This window comes from Lepidochelys olivacea (genome assembly GCF_965140295.1).
Source record: "Lepidochelys olivacea isolate rLepOli2 genome assembly, chromosome: 2".
NCBI classification, from domain to species: domain Eukaryota; kingdom Metazoa; phylum Chordata; order Testudines; family Cheloniidae; genus Lepidochelys; species Lepidochelys olivacea.
This window is the reverse complement of record NC_140412.1, coordinates 105503849-105522485: the sequence shown is the minus strand read 5'-3', so window position 1 is coordinate 105522485 and position 18637 is coordinate 105503849. Positions and strand designations below refer to the sequence as shown.

General features: G+C 43.8%; 1 protein-coding gene across 1 annotated transcript in view; it reads right to left on the bottom strand.

Annotated features, from left to right (window-relative positions):
* Positions 1 to 206: 206 nt before the first annotated feature.
* KCNG2 (potassium voltage-gated channel modifier subfamily G member 2) overlaps positions 207 to 18637 on the bottom strand; it is an 80531-nt gene continuing 62100 nt past the window's right edge. Inside the window, exon 3 of the mRNA XM_084618739.1 lies at positions 207 to 2572. Within this exon, the coding sequence (XP_084474865.1) occupies positions 1766 to 2572 (807 nt within the window). The 3' untranslated portion in view covers positions 207 to 1765. The remainder of the gene's footprint in view (positions 2573 to 18637) is intronic.

Sequence of the window (18637 nt, the reverse complement as noted above, 5' to 3'; positions counted from 1 at the left end):
GAAGACAGCTCAGATTTTCATCTTGTTTTTTAAATTAAACAGATTTTTCAAATTCCTTGACCCGTTGTTCTGATAATGGCCAATGTTTAACATGGGCCAGTAAGAGCAAATGGCTGCTGTCAGCTGTGGGGACACTGGAGCACATGGCACTGCCTCCAAAGGAAAAGAAAAGCCAATGCAACAATACAGGAACCAAACTTCCAGTTTTTATTAAAATAAAACAATCTTTTAGGACTTTCAGTCCATTCCTTCGAGGAATAGCTTACTACAGTCATCTACTAGTGTAGGGTTATTCTCGTCTCCATTGGGGGGAAAAACAAAAACATCTGTAATATAACAGTATTTGTTCATTTCCTGACCGCAGGGGTGGAACAGAAAAGGGCAGTGTAAATGTTCCTATATCTGTAAAGAATGAGGTGCCCATCAATGTTGTTTTTCTTAAATGTTACCCAGTATTAGGAATACATCCAGAGGTACGCTACACGCTGAACTGAACCAGCTACGCAGCTCAGCAAAGGAGGAGCAGCATAGGGTGGAGAGCTCACAGATGCTCATGATATGAAAAATTTGATTCAGTAAACAAAAAATGGTTGACTTTTTGTTTAAATGTAGTGTTCTTCTGGAATGAAAACTAGGGGGAAGGGAGGGAAGGACATTTGTAACCTGGGTCTAAAAAGATAATCTCTTCCCAGCTTGGAAGAGATGCAAGATTATTCCCTAACATGTGGGACAGCTGCCGATTTGGGGCTTGATCCCCAAAGTCCATGGAAGGACTCCCATTGACTTAATGGATTTGGATCAAGGTTTTTGTACAGAGCTGCAGTCTTCAAAGTACTACTGCAGAAAACTACATAGACATGAGTCTCTGCAATGGTTCCCATCCTGCCTCACCATAAGGGCAGGTGGTTTTGATTTTTGCTTAAATGTTAAACGGTCTTTAAAACACAGGAAGGAGGAGGCTAATAGAGGAACACCTTTTTTTCTCCTTTTTTTCAGCACTATGCAAAACACACAAGTTGACAGTCAGTGTCATTAACCAGGTTGTCCATGTATATTTCTGTCCTCAGGGCTCAAGTGCAAAGCCTATAGTTGTAGATATGCATGTTTACTACATAATGCATAAAGAGCGAGAGCGCAAGTCAGCAGGTAGCCCAGACGATGGTTCCCAATTTAAAAAAAAAATAAATAAATGAAATCACTATTTATTAAAAGACAAGGGAATAGGGATAAATTTGCCCTTCTGCTGGCCAAGGCAGGCCTCTCTCCCCCATCTTTCAACTTTCCCCTTTACATTTTGAGATGTACACCCCATAGGGGTGCCATGTAGATTGCATCCATTGTGCATAGGGAATAAGGGTTTGGGGACATTCTCAGCACAGAGTAGGGCCACCAGGAAGCTTATGTACAGTAAATGGCACCCTTCTTTCTCCCGGTAATGGGCCCTTAGGATGAATTCTCTCTCCAAATTTATTTTTTCTTGTTAGCAGACACAGTGGAAACCTGGCTTAAGCAACTTCTCCTTGGGGGCTATCCAAAATCAGTTGCTTAACTAAAGTGGCCTTCTACGAAAGAGGGAGCAGAACTGAACTCCCACGTTGTTTTTAGACACACTTTAGGGTGCTCTCTTAAGATAAAAGTTACTCAAGAAGGACAGTCTCTTGTACTGGTCTCACTGTTAAAATACCCAGATTTATGTTAGTTCCATAGGGTTTTGTTTCAGATCTGAAACTCTCATTTGCTGGCTAAATCTTTTAGTTGTTTGCAATCAACATCTCCTCTTGTCTTCCTGGTTCATTGCTGGCTGACGCCACGCCCCATCTGCGTCTAGTGGGGAGGAGGTACCCACTCCCTGAGAACTGTCAGCATTTGGGGCTTCCTCTAGCTGGTGCAACTGTCTGCTTGCAGCTCTCTGCTGCTGTTCCTTTAGCTCTGTGTAGGAGCGGGAAAAAGTGTGAAAGATGGAAGTGACCGGAAAAGCCATCAGCAAAATACCACTCAAGATACTGCTCAGGGCTACTACCTGTCCTGGGATGCTCCGAGGTACCATGTCTCCATAGCCTACAGTTGTCATGGAGATAACAGCCCACCAATAGCTGGTGGGAACACTAGTGAATTCTTGCTTGGCTCCCAGTTCACTCTCTGCCAAATAAACCAGTGGAGAAAAGAGCGCCATGGCAACACAAAGGAAGAGGAGGAGGAGTCCAAATTCCCTGGTGCAGCGGCGCACCGTGAGTCCCAGTGTCTGCAGTCCCAGCGAATGGCGTGCCAGTCTCATGACATACAGGATTCGGAGAGCCCGCAAGAAGCGTAGAACCAGGCCCACTCGCTCCAAGTATTTGTTTCCTGCTCCACTGCCAGGCTTCCTGTTGCTGTTTTTGGCAGAGACCATATCCACTATCAGAGAGATGTAGAAAGGCAAGATGGCTAAGATGTCGATGATGTTGAGCGGGGTCTTCAGGAAGGCACACTTGCTTTCTGCCTGAATGGAGCGCAGGAGGAACTCAAAGGAAAACCAAGCCACGCAAACTGTCTCCAACACAAAGATGTCGTAGCACTTCTGAGAACATTCACCCTAACAGGAGGGGGAGAAAACAGAAAAGAATAAAAGACAAGGGATTTAGCCAAAGGACCAACGAATAAAAGTTTAATAGTGCTTCTTAAAGACACCCTCCAGTGTAGTTTAAAACTTATCCAAATCACTGGTAACAAAGAGAAAATAAACCACAGAAAATGTTTAGAATGGGTAATTGAAAACCAGAATAACGGATGTCAAGACAGAACACTGATGGCTTGACAGGCTGCCGATGAAGACTGAGGGCAGGTCTACATTAGAAACTTGCATTGCTGCACTGCTGTAGCCCTTCTGGTGAAGGCACTCTAAGCCAATGGGAGAGATCGCTCCCGTTGGCTTAATAACTCCACCGCCATGAGACGCGGTACCTATGTCGGTGGGAGAAGTTGTCCCACTGATGTAGTGCTGTCTACACCAGCGCTTAGGTTGGTATAACTACGTTGCTCGGGTGTGTGGATTATTTACATGCCTGAGCAACGAAGTTATACTGAAGTAATTCTGTAGTGTAGATCAAAGCTGAGACTAATGTCCTGATCCTGCAGTGAGCTCTCTGTGATTGCATGGTACTACACCCAGAATATGAAGATGTTGAAAGAATGATGGGTCACAATTTATATCAATGAAACTTTAATACATAGTTCCTACAGAGTTAGATTTTTAATAAATAATTGACTTCCACCAATCAACATGCTGTTTATAACTGTGGCTTACGACAATCTATAATGCTTTTAAATGACATGCTTAGAATAGTCTATAACATTATTCACATGTGTAACATGCTTAACAATCTTAATAATTTATTAACCTTCTATAAAAACTACTTGGAACAGTGAGTAAGTATTTCTAAAAGAAAAAATAAAAACCCCCTCCCCTAACTCTGTTTTTTTGGGAAAAAGATGTTTTTAGTTATTTACTTACTTATAACTAATCATAACAATTTTCCCTCGTACTGTTGGAGGAAGAGAATTATTTGAATAAATTCCTTCCACTGCAGACTGGCTTAATGGAAAATGAGCTTTTTATTCACAAAAGCTGCAAACAAACTAACCTCTGAGCACTTGAGCAGCAATGAAGAATAATAATAATAATGACTGTCCTTTGATTGCTAATACACTGCCAATTCACAGCTATAGTGTTGCTATTAACTTTCATCCCAGTGGTAATCACCTTGAGCAAATAAACAGTTGCTGATTTACTTAGGATCACAGAACTGTTCTCATATTTAAATATTCATGTTGAAATGTTACTGTTTTACAGCAGGTTTTGGAGGAGTGGAGGGGCATTTGTTTAGCACCAATGTAAGACATCTTATTTGTTTGACTTCAGGATGGTTCATGAACTTTTATGTATTAACATAACTCCTGTAGCCACAGACTGTATACGATTATCTTCTTCTCTCATTCTATTTTAAATTATATTTGACTGATATTTATCACCCATTTAAATGTGTCCTTTTGTCATGGGCAGCGGGCGGAACCTCCACTAGTGGGAGGCTAGCCTGCCGGCCCCGCCCCTTCTGCCTGCCGGCCCCGCCCCTTCTGCCTGCCGGCCCCGCCCCTCACAGCCCTGAAACCTGTCCCCCCTCCCCCGATAACAGGAGGAGCCCTGAGTGCTCACCCAGCCCAGCCACCATATCCCATGGGGGCAGCTGCCTCTGGAAGGCTTTGCCTTACCTGGCCTATTATACCTGCCGCCAATGCTTTTTGTCAATGTTTACACTTGGGAAATATTCTGGAAGGCCCTACTCCATTGGTTCTCAACCAGGGCTCCGTGGCACTGAGCCTCACAGTGCAAAAGCCGTCCCCACACACGCACCTGGTAGCTGAGCCAGGAGCCCTGACCCCTCCCTCCCACTGGGCCCTGGAGTTTTTATAGTATGTTGGTGAGGGGGAGCCTCAGAAAGAAAAAGGTTGAGAACGCCTGCCCTAGGCCTCTCTGGAGCACAAACCCTGCCATTTTATTTGATTTTTTACTGCCTCGGGTAGTTGAATGTTTTTGTTTTTTTAAATGGAAGACGGAGGAAGAGGCATCAGCGGTGCAAGTTGGTCCTGACCTTGTCTATGAACATGCTAGGATATTTGTGAATGTAAACAGATGTGTCCCCACATACACCATATCCCTCTTTAACTGTACAGCTGGCAACTTACAGACATCTTTTACTATGTAGGGCCATGGTCCTAACTTTTTTATCTATGGAGGCCTTTATAATGTCTTCTTCAATTTGATTTTTGTAACCCTTTCTTTTCTCCACATCCCAGTGCAGAGAAGCACATACTCCTCACGGCAGACTATTTCCTGTTTGGATTCAAAGACTCAACCATCATCCCTTAAGAATTATCTATCTTAGGAGAAAAAAATGAACTGGGAATTTTCCCCATTGGTAAACCTGGGATTTCTTTGTTGTTTTTTTTATTTAGTTGATAAGTTTTGTAACCCCATTTTCTTCCCAGGTTACACAGAAGACAGCAACTCTCACATGCTGCTTGGAAGCCTTATGTCATTAAGGATAACGGAGAACCGTGGGACCACAGCTGCGAGGGGGAATTAGATGGGTATCCTCTAGTCACCCCTCTGCAGTATTCCTATTACTCTTATGAATATTTATAGGTGGTGGTGCCGCACAGGGCCAGGCACTGTATACATTGGTGGGTGTACCTCCATTGCCTCCAGGAACAAAAATATAAATAATGGCTCTTATGCAGACAATAAATGCCCAAAATAAAACCAATGCAATTTTACTTAAAATTTATCCTAACAACATACAATAGGAAGTGCAACAGGTTAATGTAGCTTAAGCTCTTAGTGCTGCAAGGGAAGAGCTAATGGCTGCAACTTCTAACAGCAAGCTGCAACATAACCCTAACCAACACTCATGGGTGGTGGGTGGAGCCCCCCTTCGGGGAGGCTAGCACCGGCTCCGCCCCTTCTGCCCATTCCCCCACGACCCGAGCCCCCTTCCCTCCCTTTGGCTGGAGGAGCTCCCCGCAGGCCGAAGCCCTGAGACCCCCGGGCCGGAGTCCCAGGCCACCTGCAGCCGGGCCATGCATCCCCTCTGCAGATCCCAAGTCACCTGGACAATAGCGTGTGTCTCTCAGACACTCCTCCGGGAGAAGCTTTGCTATGCCCCATGCAGGCTCTGGGGCGGCTGAAGAGGTAGTTATGTGCAACTCAGCTTCCTGGGTTCATCAGCAATCTCCCTTGAGTCCAGGGGCTGAAGCTGAATAGCACATACTGCCTCCTCAGCCACTCCAGCACCGGCATGGGGCATAATAAATCAAAAACTTCCCCCCATAACTCTGCAACCGGGGATCCAGCGGCCATGGCAGTGCAAGGGGAGGCTGAGCCTCCCATGGCCTATTATACCCACCACCTGTGCCAACACTCTTACAGATAGATCTACCCTGTCCCTAAGTGAGCACTCTCCCTTACACTTCTAGTCCAGGCCCCTCTCTTGCAGCAGTGTGTTGGGCGAGCAGGAGTTCAGGTAGTGGCGGATTAGCCACTGGGCTGATGGGGCCCGTGCGCAGGGGCCCCGGTCAATTGGGGGACCCTGGAAAAAATCCACTGCCACATGGCAGAAGCCCAGAGGCCCAGAAGAAGCACTGGGTGGGGCAAGGCAAGCCCGAGTGCCCCGACCCCAACTGCAACCCTGGGACCAGAGTAGCTCTTGCTCCCTGCATGGTCTCAGGGCTGGGGGAGCTCTCAGTCCCCACTGCGGTCCAGGGGACATGGCGGGGGGACGACAGAGCTTCTCTGGTCGGGGGGGGGGAGCACTGGATGAGGATTTAGGAGATAAGAGTTCAATGCCTGGCTCTGGCACAGAGTTCCTCTGTAAGTCACTTGGACCTAGACCCTCACAGGTATTTAGGCACCTAACTCCTCTTTATCTGCGCCTGAGTCCCCGCATCTTCCGTAAAATCAAGGTAATACTATCAGCTTTTGTCTATTTAGTTTGTAAACTCGCGGTGGCAGGGCCCAGCTCTTACTACTGACCAAAAGAGCTCAGCACAGTGGGTATTCAGGGCTTTTGACAATCTGACTGCAAGGGGTACAGCATCTAGAACCACCACGTGCTGCCATAATACAAATAAGTAGTCATTACAAATGGATGTGTCCAATATCATTAAGTCTCACGAAGATTAAAAACAATGCAACAAATGTTCTATAGGTCTGTTCCTGATTGGGCTGTGTGAGCACATAACTCTCCTTACTTGATAAGCTTTGGCTGTCATTTGTTAGAATAAGCATCTTTTTACGTAAGAGTCCATTTCAATTGCATTTGGCTTCCAGTTCCAAATACTATAATCCTGTTCAGTGAGTTTAGGCCACCTTATTTTCTTCATCTGAGCAGCAGCACGAGAGCCAGTAACACAAAGGTTGGAAGCAACAATGAAGAATCTTTTTAATCATAGAATCTCAGGGTTGGAAGGGACCTCAGCAGGTCATCTAGTCCAGCCCCCTGGTCAAAGCAGGATGAGTCCCCAATTTTTGCCCCAGAACCCTAAATGGCCCCCTCAGGGATTGAACTCACAACCCTGGGTTTAGCAGGCTAATGCTCAAACCACTGAGCTATCCCTCTCCCATCCATCTTTCTGTATGCCTCAGTAAATGCTGGGTCCTGAGCAGCAGTGAAGAGAACTGAGTTCAGTTGCACTGCAGTACGCCCTGAAGTATGAGGATTGATAGCCCTTGCAATTGTCATCCTCACAAGTGTAAGTGCAGATGCTATAGAAACGAGCCAGATTCTGCTCTGCAGTCTTGCCAGAAAAAAAGCTAACTGTAGCACTTGGAATCTACCAAACACCTGCTTCATATAAACATGGCAGGGACTGAGACAATTCAGACAGGGATTGTTTCCCATAAGGAGCAGCTGTGCAGCACTATAGCGTGTAAATCACCAACAAAACAGAACTCCACTGGGGCTGAGACTGAGTCCACGCCAAAGACGTTTCTGTACAGCTTGATCAGCTTCCATGGGGAATGCCAGCACGAAGAATTTGCACTTTTAGCTGAAAGGAGCTGCCCAAGAGCCATAGGGTGGTCTCACAAGGCAGTGAAATTCTGAAATGTTCAGGGAGATGCCCCCCCCCCTTTTAGGCTGTGCTCCTATAATCACACCTCTCCTGGAACTAGTGGAAAATTAAAACATGAAGCACTTGGGAGCAGGATTGTAACCCAGGATATACAGCATCTGGGACAAGATGTGTTCCTGCCACACCCATCCCTTTCTGTCTTTTTGTAACGCTTGTCCCAACACCCTTTTCTAATACTTGCCGTTATCACACTCTCTCACACACCTTGTTAGCCTCAGTTTTAAAATCTGATCCCTTGCAACATTTTTTATGCTTATTTGCCTCCCTCTATTTTATCTCTTCCCTTCCCCATCTTTTTTAGCTTTGTTTTCTCCCCATTCTTTCCACTTTTTGTTTCTTCTCCTTCATTGCCCTATATTTTTTTCTTTTTCTGGTTTCCCCTGCCATGATTTCCAGTCCTGTTTTTGTTGTTGTTGTAAAGCTGGTTCCTGTCTTCCCACTTGTTTCCCCAAAGTGGGTCTTTCTGATTTTCCTTCTTTCCCCCTTTATCATGCGATGTAAAGGGTCTTCTGGCTTGCCTCTGGCTGAATTTGCCAGCCTGCTGCTGCCTTTACCTCTGCTCCAAAATACTGAAATGCTGTCGCTTTCTGCCTTTGCACAGCAGAGAGAGAGCATCTCAAGGTGGCATTGGTAATTCTGTGCCCTTCCCCCACAAAACAAAGGCCCAAGGACAATGCTAACATGTCCTCTCCTGGCTGATGATTTTTCATATCCTGTTCTGAAATCATAGGCTGGTTAGTTTTAGGTGTAGCTGACACTATTCTGTTGGTACCCAGAGGCTGGTGCCGGAATGGGAGAAGCTGTTGTGTTCACCAGAATGCATGGACCTTTCACTACCATGACAAAATTTGCCCCCTGTAGTCTCTATTCAGAGCACCATCAGCTAAGTTTCAAATAAATCTTAGGGGATCAAAAGTACTGGGAAGTCCCCCACCTTCATATTGGTCTCTGTATTTTCCATTTGCATCCAGGAGCAAAGTGCTGGAGAGAGAGAGTGTGTGTGAGAGAGAGAGAGAGGGAGCCAGCGAGCACGCAAGCAGTGGTTGCTGCCAGCGAATGAGAAGTTTGACATTTATTGTAGTCTGTTTCAGTGGAGTCATCCTGCTCGCAAATGACCTACAGGCTGAGTCTGAACAGCAACCAAACATTTTGATTGAAAATATTAAATTAGAGCTAGATATTGGCCTAGATGTGCTTTTTTGTACCAAAAAATATAGCCAGCATTGGCAAAGATTCTTCAGTCAGAGAACTGCATTAAAAGGGGTGAAACTCACAAAGGTTCACTCAGTCATTACAGGAAGCATTCATGTTCTGCATTTTTATGGCTATCCCTTTTCTTTATCACAATAACTTGTCACTGCTCCTTTCATGTTGTTGATAACTCTGGGCCTGAGTCTGAAAGATGCTGAGCACCTCCCAAAAGATGCTCAGTGCACTCAACTCCTATTGGAAACTCCAGTGCAAGGTGAGAGTGCGGCATCTTTTGGGATTAGATCATACGTAGATTCATAGATTTTATGGGACCCATGTGGTCGTCAGTTTGAGGTCCTGCAAAACACAGGCCAGAGAATTTCACCAAGCGATGCCTGCATCAAACTCATAACTTCTGGCTGAGCTAAAGCATCTCTGTCAGAAAGACAGTCAGCCTCAATTTGAAGACCCCCCAATAAACAAGAATCCACTATATCCTTAGGTAAATTGTTCCAATGGTAAAACTGTAAAAAAATTGGCTCTTTATTTCCAGGCTGACTTCAGCTTCCAGCCACTGGATCTCCACTGTCTGCAGTTATGATGCTTTTGTCTGCTACACTAAAGAGTCCTTTTGTCTCTCACTGTAAGGCTGGATTTCAAACCTTGAATCATTCTCATAGCTCTTTTCTGACCTCTTTCCAACTTGCTAACATTCATAGACAGTGGGTATAATAGGCTAAGCCTCCCCTGCAACACAGCCACCAACCTACCACCTTTGAGAGTGCGGACACTTGGACCGTGGTGGCCCCGCCTCTGGTCCGTCCCCAAGGTCCCTTCCCACTTTTCCCCTGTAGTCACATCCGTGTTCCATCTCTTCCCTCCCCTGCTCCACTCCTCTGCCAAGGCCCCTGCCGCTCCTCGCTGAGTCTCCCCCCATCTCCACTTCCCCTGTGTTCCCCCACTCACTGCTCACTGAGTCTTGACTACCTCCTCTCCTCCACCTCCCCTGAGGTCCTCACTGCCCACCGCTTGCTGACTTCCTCCACCCCCCCTCGTGATCCCCACCCCGCTCAGGGAAGAGGGGGTGGAGGGACTCAGCAGGCAGTGGGGGTCATGGGGAAGGAGTGGAGGAGAGGAGGGACTCAGTGAGTGGCAGAGGTCTCAGGGGAGGAGGGTGGAGGGACTCAGTGAGCGGCAGGCGGGGGGGGGGCGTGTTAGGGGAAAGGGGCAGAGTAGAAAAGGGACTCAGCAGGCGGGGGGCCTTGGGAGCAGGAAGACCTAGAGTGAACAGGGCTTGGTGCGGAGTGTGGGTGGAGCCAGCTGACAGGGTGTGGGGTTATGGTCCAGGTGTAAGGGGCCCTCATTACCATATCATTCTTTAGAACTGACCCTGCTTTGTCAGTTTTTGTGCCATCTGCAAACTTTACCAGCAATGAGTTTACACTTTATTCCAGATCTTTGATCAAAATATTGAATAGCACTGAGCCAAGAACTGATCCCTAAAAGACCCCACTACAAATGCACCTGCTGGATCATAATTCCTCCTTTACAATTACTTTTTGAGACCTATCAATCAGCCAGCTTTTAAATTAATTTAATGAGTCGCATTTACAGCTTCACTGTAGACATACACCAAAACTATTATTTCATCACAGTTAACTTTTTCGGCCAAACTTGTATCTCATCAAAAAGCAGTATCAACTTTGTCTGACATGTCTTTTCCATAAAACCGTGTTGTCTGGCACTAATTATTCTGTCATACTTTACTGACTACATCCTGCATCAGCTTTTTCATGTTTTTTTCCTGGGATCAATATCAAGCTAACTAGTTATAATTACCTAGATCATCTAATGTACCATTTAAAAATACTGTCTCATTAGCTTGCTTCCACTTCTCTGTTTCGTTGTTAGGCCTTCGATAAATAATAATGGCAATGGCTAAGCTTTTCCTTTAGGTGTTTTTTTAAAAAAAATGTATTCATTTGTATATTATTCCATTCCCTCTGTCTTGAATTTAAAGGTTTCCTGGGTAGTTCCAAAAGTCTTCAATTTCACACAATTCCATTTCCTTGACCCCACTTATAGCATCTAGAGCAGCTGAAATATAAGTATTTGTAACGTTAAGTGATCTGATGTAATTTGTCTAAGTGCTGCATAGATATTAATCACTTCATTACTGAAGTCCAGTTACATAGGGACTAGCCAAAAACTATCAGCTTCTCTATTCCAGTCCAGTTCTCCCATTTTCAGAAAGTAACATCTCCTGGAGCTCTGAGATGAACATGCCCATTTATTTTTCTTCTTCTTCAAGTAAAGGACAGATTTTACCCTTCAAAGCAAGCCAAGGTATGAGTGTGAAAATGCCCAATATTTCCTGTGATATAAATAATGACACCCAGGGATGCATTATGATACCCTTACTAGCACTGAATAGCACCTGACAGCACAAGCAGTCCCACTGAAGGCAATGCAAACATTTGTGGAGTATGGATCCTACTCAGGGTGAATAAGGGTATTGCAAATTGGCCTTCTGTACTTTTTAAACTGTGGATGCAGGCGAAGGAGACATTAGCATTGGATTTCTTCAAAGACTCCTTGTGTGACCTTGGGTCAGTCACCTGCCTTTGTGCCTCAGTTTCCCATCTCCACAATGAGAATAAACCCCAGCCTCACCGGGGTGTTGTGAGACTAAATATATTACAGAGTATGAGGTGCTCAGAAACGTGGACCAGCTAAGAACCTAAAATAGATTAAATATGGAACACATTTTGCTGTTTGTACCACAGTTACACCAAATGTGAATAAGTTTAAAATCACAAGGGTGCTGGTGTTTTTTGCGAAAAGATTCCTGAATGTTTAGTTCCTTATAATGACTGTAATGTAATTGTGATATTTTAACATAATATGAAAATGAAAACTTAACAGTGCTTACCAATTATGAGGTAAAATTCATATTTGGGGCTGAAAAGTTCATTAAGCACAGGGTATACTTATTACCAAGTTAACAGGAAGCGTACCCCATTGAACCCCTCCTCAGTTATTACTACACTGAAATAATCTGTCCATTTTATCACACCTACGTTCAGATTGGCCACTGTATCCAGAACTTACCATTCTTATGACCTCAACAAACATGGATCTCCCAGTCTCCTTAAAATTTCCTCAGGCTCCTCCTTGTCCTTTGAAGAAAGCTTAGCCCTTTCCCACCCCCACAGAAAGCAATTTCCATGTAAAGTTAAACTGTATGTAAGGTTTGAAGTTAAGAGGGCGAGGGTCAGAAGCCGAGTCTGTAATATTTGCTATGGATGGGGAGTTCTCGATCATGAGAATTTGCAGAAATTGAGAAATTATTCCACATGCTCACTCAAAAATGTTGTGACCGACACTAAGTGAGACAAAATGCCCTCACAGCCCCTAAACTCTCCATACTGGCTGGAAGAGCTGGCTTTTTCTTTTTCCTGGGGCTATGGCAGGGCTATGTCCTTATGTCGTTTTCGATAGCTGTTGCTCTAGAACAGGGGTGGGTAAACTTTGTGGCCCGAGGGCTACATCAGGCTTGTGAAACTGTATGGCAGGTCGGGTAGGGAAGGCTGCGCCTCCCCAAACAGCCTGGCCCCCGCCCCCTATCTGCCCCCTTCCACTTCCCGCCCCGTGACCGCCCCCCTCAGAACTTCGACCCATCCAACCCCCCCGCTCCTTGTCCCCTGACCGCCCCCCCGGGACCCCAACCCCTAACCGCCCCCCCGGCCCTCCCATGCCTATCTAACCCCCCCGTTCCCCAACCCCTGACCGCCCCACCCTGAACCTCCACCCCATCCAACCGCCCCCTGCTCCCTGTCCCTTGACTGCCCCCCAAAGCCCCACCGGCTCCCCGCCCCCTTACCATGCAGCTCAGAGCAGCAGGAACTTGCAGCCCTGCCACCCGGCCGGAGCCAGCCACGCCGCCTGGAAGGAGCGGTGGGCCAGAGTGCTGGCGGCGCAGCGAGCTGAGGCTGCGGGGGAGTGGGAACAGCTGGGGAGGGGCTGGGGGCTACCTCCCCAGCCAGGAGCTCAAGGGTTGGGCAGGACGGTCCCACAGGCCGGATGTGGCCCATGGGATGTAGTTTGCCCACCTCTGCTCTAGAATCTGTTGATGTTGCTAAGGTTTAAGCTGCTTAAATCAAGGAGGCAGATTACTCTCTGCCAAAAATATGCACTAGCGTGCCGTTTTGTTGTTTTTTAAGGGGACAGACAAATAACACAAGGGGGAGAAACAGGAAAAAAAACTAGAACTGTGGCTGCTTCAAGAGGACAGTGATTGCTAAATATGATGGATGATTATTACATAGCACTTTATCTACAAAGTGCTTTACCAACATTAGCTATTTACCCCCACATCATTTTCTACTCATGAGCAGCCCGCTCCAAAACTGCAGAAGTGTCTCTCTCTGAAAATGGCTCACAAGGGAGATCCATGAGTGCAGAGCTATTTGGATAAGTTGGTGTCTTCCAGCCATCTTGAGTCCCCGGCAGTGGAGTGCAGGACAGTGGCCAGACAGGCCACTTCTGCTGTACCGGTGCTTTGTGGGACAGAAGTGAGAGAACTCTTCACACCAACTCTGTTTCCCTAGAGATCAGATGCATCCACACTGGTGATCAGTGGAGCTAATGGTGATAGATACTGTAACATTGACAGCTGGAGGTGGAAGCCCACTACAGAATAGGATGACCAGGAAACCGAAAGACAGACATGAAGGAAAGAGTAATATAGGTATTTCTTACATGTGAAGGGCTGAATCATTGTGATGATTCACAGAAAAGCACACTACTGTTTCCAAAAGACATAATCACAACCCCCTGCGCCTTGCCATGAAAAATCTGGCCATTGGTATTGTAATATGTGCAGATTCTGTGGGGTTCAGACAAAAGAACCTCATCAAACAGTTGGAAACAATGTTAAAGTTTTGGATTTACAGCCTGCAGGTTGCCTGGGTTGTAGAATTTTGTTTGTGACCCATGGAATACAGCCCTCACTTCCATGACTGCTTTTGGATATGGTAGAGTAATTCAAACTGGAACTTTCACAGCAAACTTCTCTGATTGTCAGGTGTGGAGAAAGGAGACCACATCAAGATGATGCAAGCATAAAATTCTTTGATTAGAATTTGTAAAGGTTTTATGCAATGCATCTTTTACAATCTGAGATGGCCTCATTTGCAAGAAGAAAAAAAAAAAAATCTGTGCTCTCCTTCACTCAGTAACCAAGCTGGTCAGACCAGACACATCAGAAATGTCAATTTTGTGTGCAAGTGCACCTGAACAGCAACCAAAAATACAACCTGTTATTTATTACTCGTATTACTGTAACACCCAGAGGCCAGGGCCTCATTGTACTAGGCACTGTACAAACATATCAGAGAGAGATTTCAGAGTAACAGCCGTGTTAGTCTGTATTCGCAAAAAGAAAAGGAGTACTTGTGGCACCTTAGAGACTAACCAATTTATTTGAGCATAAGCTTTCGTCTACACGAAAGCTTATGCTCAAATAAATTGGTTAGTCTCTAAGGTGCCACAAGTACTCCTTTTCTTTTATCAGAGAGAGAGTCTCTGCCACAGAAAGTTTACAATCTATGTGTATGACTATAGACAACAGATGGCTAAACCAAACAGATAGGGGAGCCCAAAGGAAATAAGAAGACAAACTTTTGTTTAGGTCTGAGGAATGAATGCTGGGAGTTAAAGGATGTTGTCAATGGGCTTCATGCTCATAAACTGGAGTTTATGTAAGTTTTACAAAAACATAATACGAACAAAAATATTGTCATGAAATTTGTAAAAAATGAGCACTTGTTAAATTAAAATATTCCTCTGAGCAATAACCTCACTGATCAAGCACATCAGAACTAGAAAGGGAATGTTACTCTCACCAATTAGTTTCATTGTCCACAGAATCACAGCAATTAGAGATGGAAGAGACATAACTGGTCATTTGGTCCCTCCCCTGCTTCCAGCTAGTATAGGACTGAATTGTCTAAGGCAAGTGAAATACAAAAAGCAAACTAACAACATGAATGGTAACAAGTAAATTAAAACAGAACAATTATTTCATCTGAAAGAATATTTTGTTATTACACCTCAGTGTTATTGTACTCAGATATCACAGTGATGAATGTGCTATACAGCTGGGATTTTCAAACAAGACAAAGGGAGTTGAATTAAGTCTAAAATCCCACTCTACATGCCTAGACACTGTAGACAATATATGCAATATGGGTAAAGGTATTTTTTTAAAATATGAGTGTTATGTTCACTGTGTCTCAACTTCTAAAACATGCTGTTCGATAAAGAAATGAATAAAATGAACTGCATTTTTATTAAGACTCCTACTAATGAAAGCAGAGCACCAAGGTATCACAAAGAGGTGCTGATCTAATAGTTATGAACAAGATGGGATTTAATGCAGCTGGGAGCCAAGGGAAAACAGTTGTATATCAGAGAGAGAGAGAGAGAGAGATTAATAGAGGGCCTCATAAAGAGTTTGAAGTGGAGTGTTCCCTTGAGATAGAAAATGCCAAGGGTAATTGCTATTTCATCTTTCTACATTATTTTTCATTAAAACAAATAAAGTGTTTAACCTAAAAATGACAGGAGCTCTAAATCTAAAAATACCCTAATATAGTGAGGCTCATGAGACAATCTGATACTATTTGTGCAACAAATACGTGGCCTTTCTGACATTCTACAGTCCTGAATAGTTCTAATTCTGACCCATTTAAAGTACATCAGAATATAGCTTAGAAATCTAAACAATTTAACAACAGGAACTGCCTTAAAGTCTGAAATTAATTTTTTGTTGGGTATCTTTTGTGAAATAAGGTTTCGAGTCACATATTATTTGACTCACATTCACAAAATACATCTATTCCCGATCCTGACCGCGGAGGGTAGGGGATAGTGTGTGTAAATTAAACCCAAAAGGTTAAACAGTCTCAGCTCTCTGTATAGTATAAGGTATTATTAACTTGACTAGTAGCTGAAAGCCTGTGCAGGGTGTGGCAGTTGAGCCAAGTAATCCACCATCTGTGTGGTCTCCCTCTTACAACCAATAAATTGTTGCATGCAAACTAACTGTAGAGTTAGGGTGGGGATTGGTTGAATTACCTCTGATATCACAATGGTTTAGGACTCTTGGCATGTACACACAAATGGGTATACATTTGAAACGCCAAAATAGCTGAGAACTTAAAACTGGATGGTAACAGATTGTGAATCCCAGCGATGACTGAACCAGATGATACTTTGAACCAAAAAGAGCTCTCAGGCGTGCTTATAGCTGTTTCCATCGTTTCACACTGACTGTACAGAAATTTTAGGCTATGGAGTGACACAGAGTAACAATCCTGGAATCTTCTTATATATTTATGAGTCTCTCTGTTATAACACGGTCTCCAATTCAAGGCTACTGAACTGTAACTTTCTATTAGAATTTTTCTAATTACAACAGCTCCACGTGATAACACCAAGTGTAGAGAAGAAGAAAGCACAGGTCTGATTTGCCTCTGCCATTTTTATACAGATGTAACTCAAGTGACTGCACTGGAGTTCCCCTGGCTTAAACCAACATGAGACGAGAACCCTACCCAGTGTGTGTGTGTGTGTGGTCATGGGACATCTTTAATCCTAGTGCTGGAGTGGGAAGAAATGAAAATCTAGTTATGCTGAAAGATAATTTTTTTAAATGTTCTTGACATTTTGCTTATTTCAGCAGCAGTATTGTTAGATATGCAAACTAATCTCCTTAAAGAACAAAAGGGCAAACAAAACCAATTGAAAAGCCAATATATAAATGCCTATTGACTATTGTATAATTTACATTGAGCCACCTATAAACCCTTGTTATTTTGGATCATCCCAGACAAAGGATACAAAATGCAAGTGGGTCTCCCTTTTGAGAAAACAGGTGTATATGCCCAATGTAAACTCTCTGTGTTTTGCTACTATTCTTCCCAAAGGAAAGATATCCTGTAGAAGAAGTAAGCTTCCTTCTTTATGTAGGAGAGGCTGTTTTTATGGCTTAAGGTTCCTCACCAAGAACAAAAGAACAGTCCTAGTGTGGCAACCCAATGGTATTTGATTATTTCTCTTCATACCCTTGGTTTCTCAGCATTGCTTTTGCTTTGATGCATTAATGATCATTTTAAAATTTCTCTGACATATTAACCACATGCCTTGAGTGACTCTATTCTTGCCAGGTTTCAGAGTAGCAGCCGTGTTAATCTGTATTCGCAAAAAGAAAAGGAGTACTTGTGACACCTTAGAGACTAACCAATTTATGTAAGGTGCCACAAGTACTCCTTTTCTTCTATTCTTGCCATTACTTTAGTATGTTAGTAAGTTGCCTTAAGGATATTATATGCCTACAATGCCATAAAGATATCATATGCCTCTAACTATTTTTCTGTCTTGGAGATCCTTTGCGTAGTTGTCTTGAAAGAACTCACTGACTGAGGGTTATTGCTATGCATTTGACTCAGAAGTACATTTTCCTTTAAATTAAGCACAGGCCTGGTGTAGAAGTCTTCCAATAGACTACTTTAAATTAAATAGCCCACTGTCACTTTTAGCAGATTTACTTGATTCTCTTTCTAGTTTTCTTTTCTTTGAATATCTGAAATCTCTCTTTTTCCTAAACATTTCAGGAGTGATCATTATGTATATTGTTGGTGGGTTTTTTCTATCACAAAGATTAATTTGAAAAATCTGGAAAAGATAGTAAGTGTCCTAGTGTAAGTCAAGATTAGTATCTGGAGGTAAAAAGTAATCTAGAACCCAATTCTGCCACGCTTTTTTAAACTGAGCAGTATCTGAAGTCAATGGAACTATTTGCAGTGGAAGGTACTATTCAGCATGAATAACGGTGCCAGAATCTGACCCTTACTAAGAAAAAAAAATTAAGTGTGAAAATAGCAACCCAGTGCTATCTACCCCCCTGCAGAACCACAAGGGATTGCTATCGTCATCTAGAGTTCATCTGAAATATGCAGAAAAAATTATGAATGATTAATTTTGCATATTTTTCTTAAAAGTGTGCTGGCACCCAATTAATGGAATAACTCTCCAAATAATCCCATCTGTTCAACTGAAACTGCACAGATGATAATTACTTTTGATTTCTAAGGCTGTGATCCTGCATCTGTAAGAGGTCACATTGACTTCCAGGGGATACCACAAGGGTGTAATGGAGGGTGGAGGATCAGGTTCTAAGTAAATATGCTCAAGCATTTGTTTTCCGTTATCAGTTCCTTCCTTTTTTCCTGCAGCAGTAATAGGATGGATGTATGACTTATCAGCAGGAAGAGGGTTCTCTTGGTGGGATAAACCTTTCACTCTCAGAGTTCATCCACTCAGGAATAAGACTGGTGCATTGAAAAACAGTGTACCTGTCTTGATATCTCCGACATATAAATACAACAATAATAATTCCAGCTAGATAGCCTGAGTCGGAGAGTACAGCATGTCCTTGAAAGAATATTTAGTGTTTGTTTATTCCCTGTCCAGAAGGAATGTAGACACATTTTCTCCCTATAAGAAGATTCCAAACCAGGCCTAGGATCTATCCTTGGGTACAAATTTTAAACTGTACACAAGTAACAGCATGCAAGGTGGTTAACACGCTTTACTAATACTGTTACTTGCTAAGCTCCATCAGTGTGCTGAGCCATGTACAAACAATGAGGAAGTCACTGCTCCTGCCAGAGGAGTTTACAATCCAAGGCCCTGATCCTACAAGTTATTCCTTGTG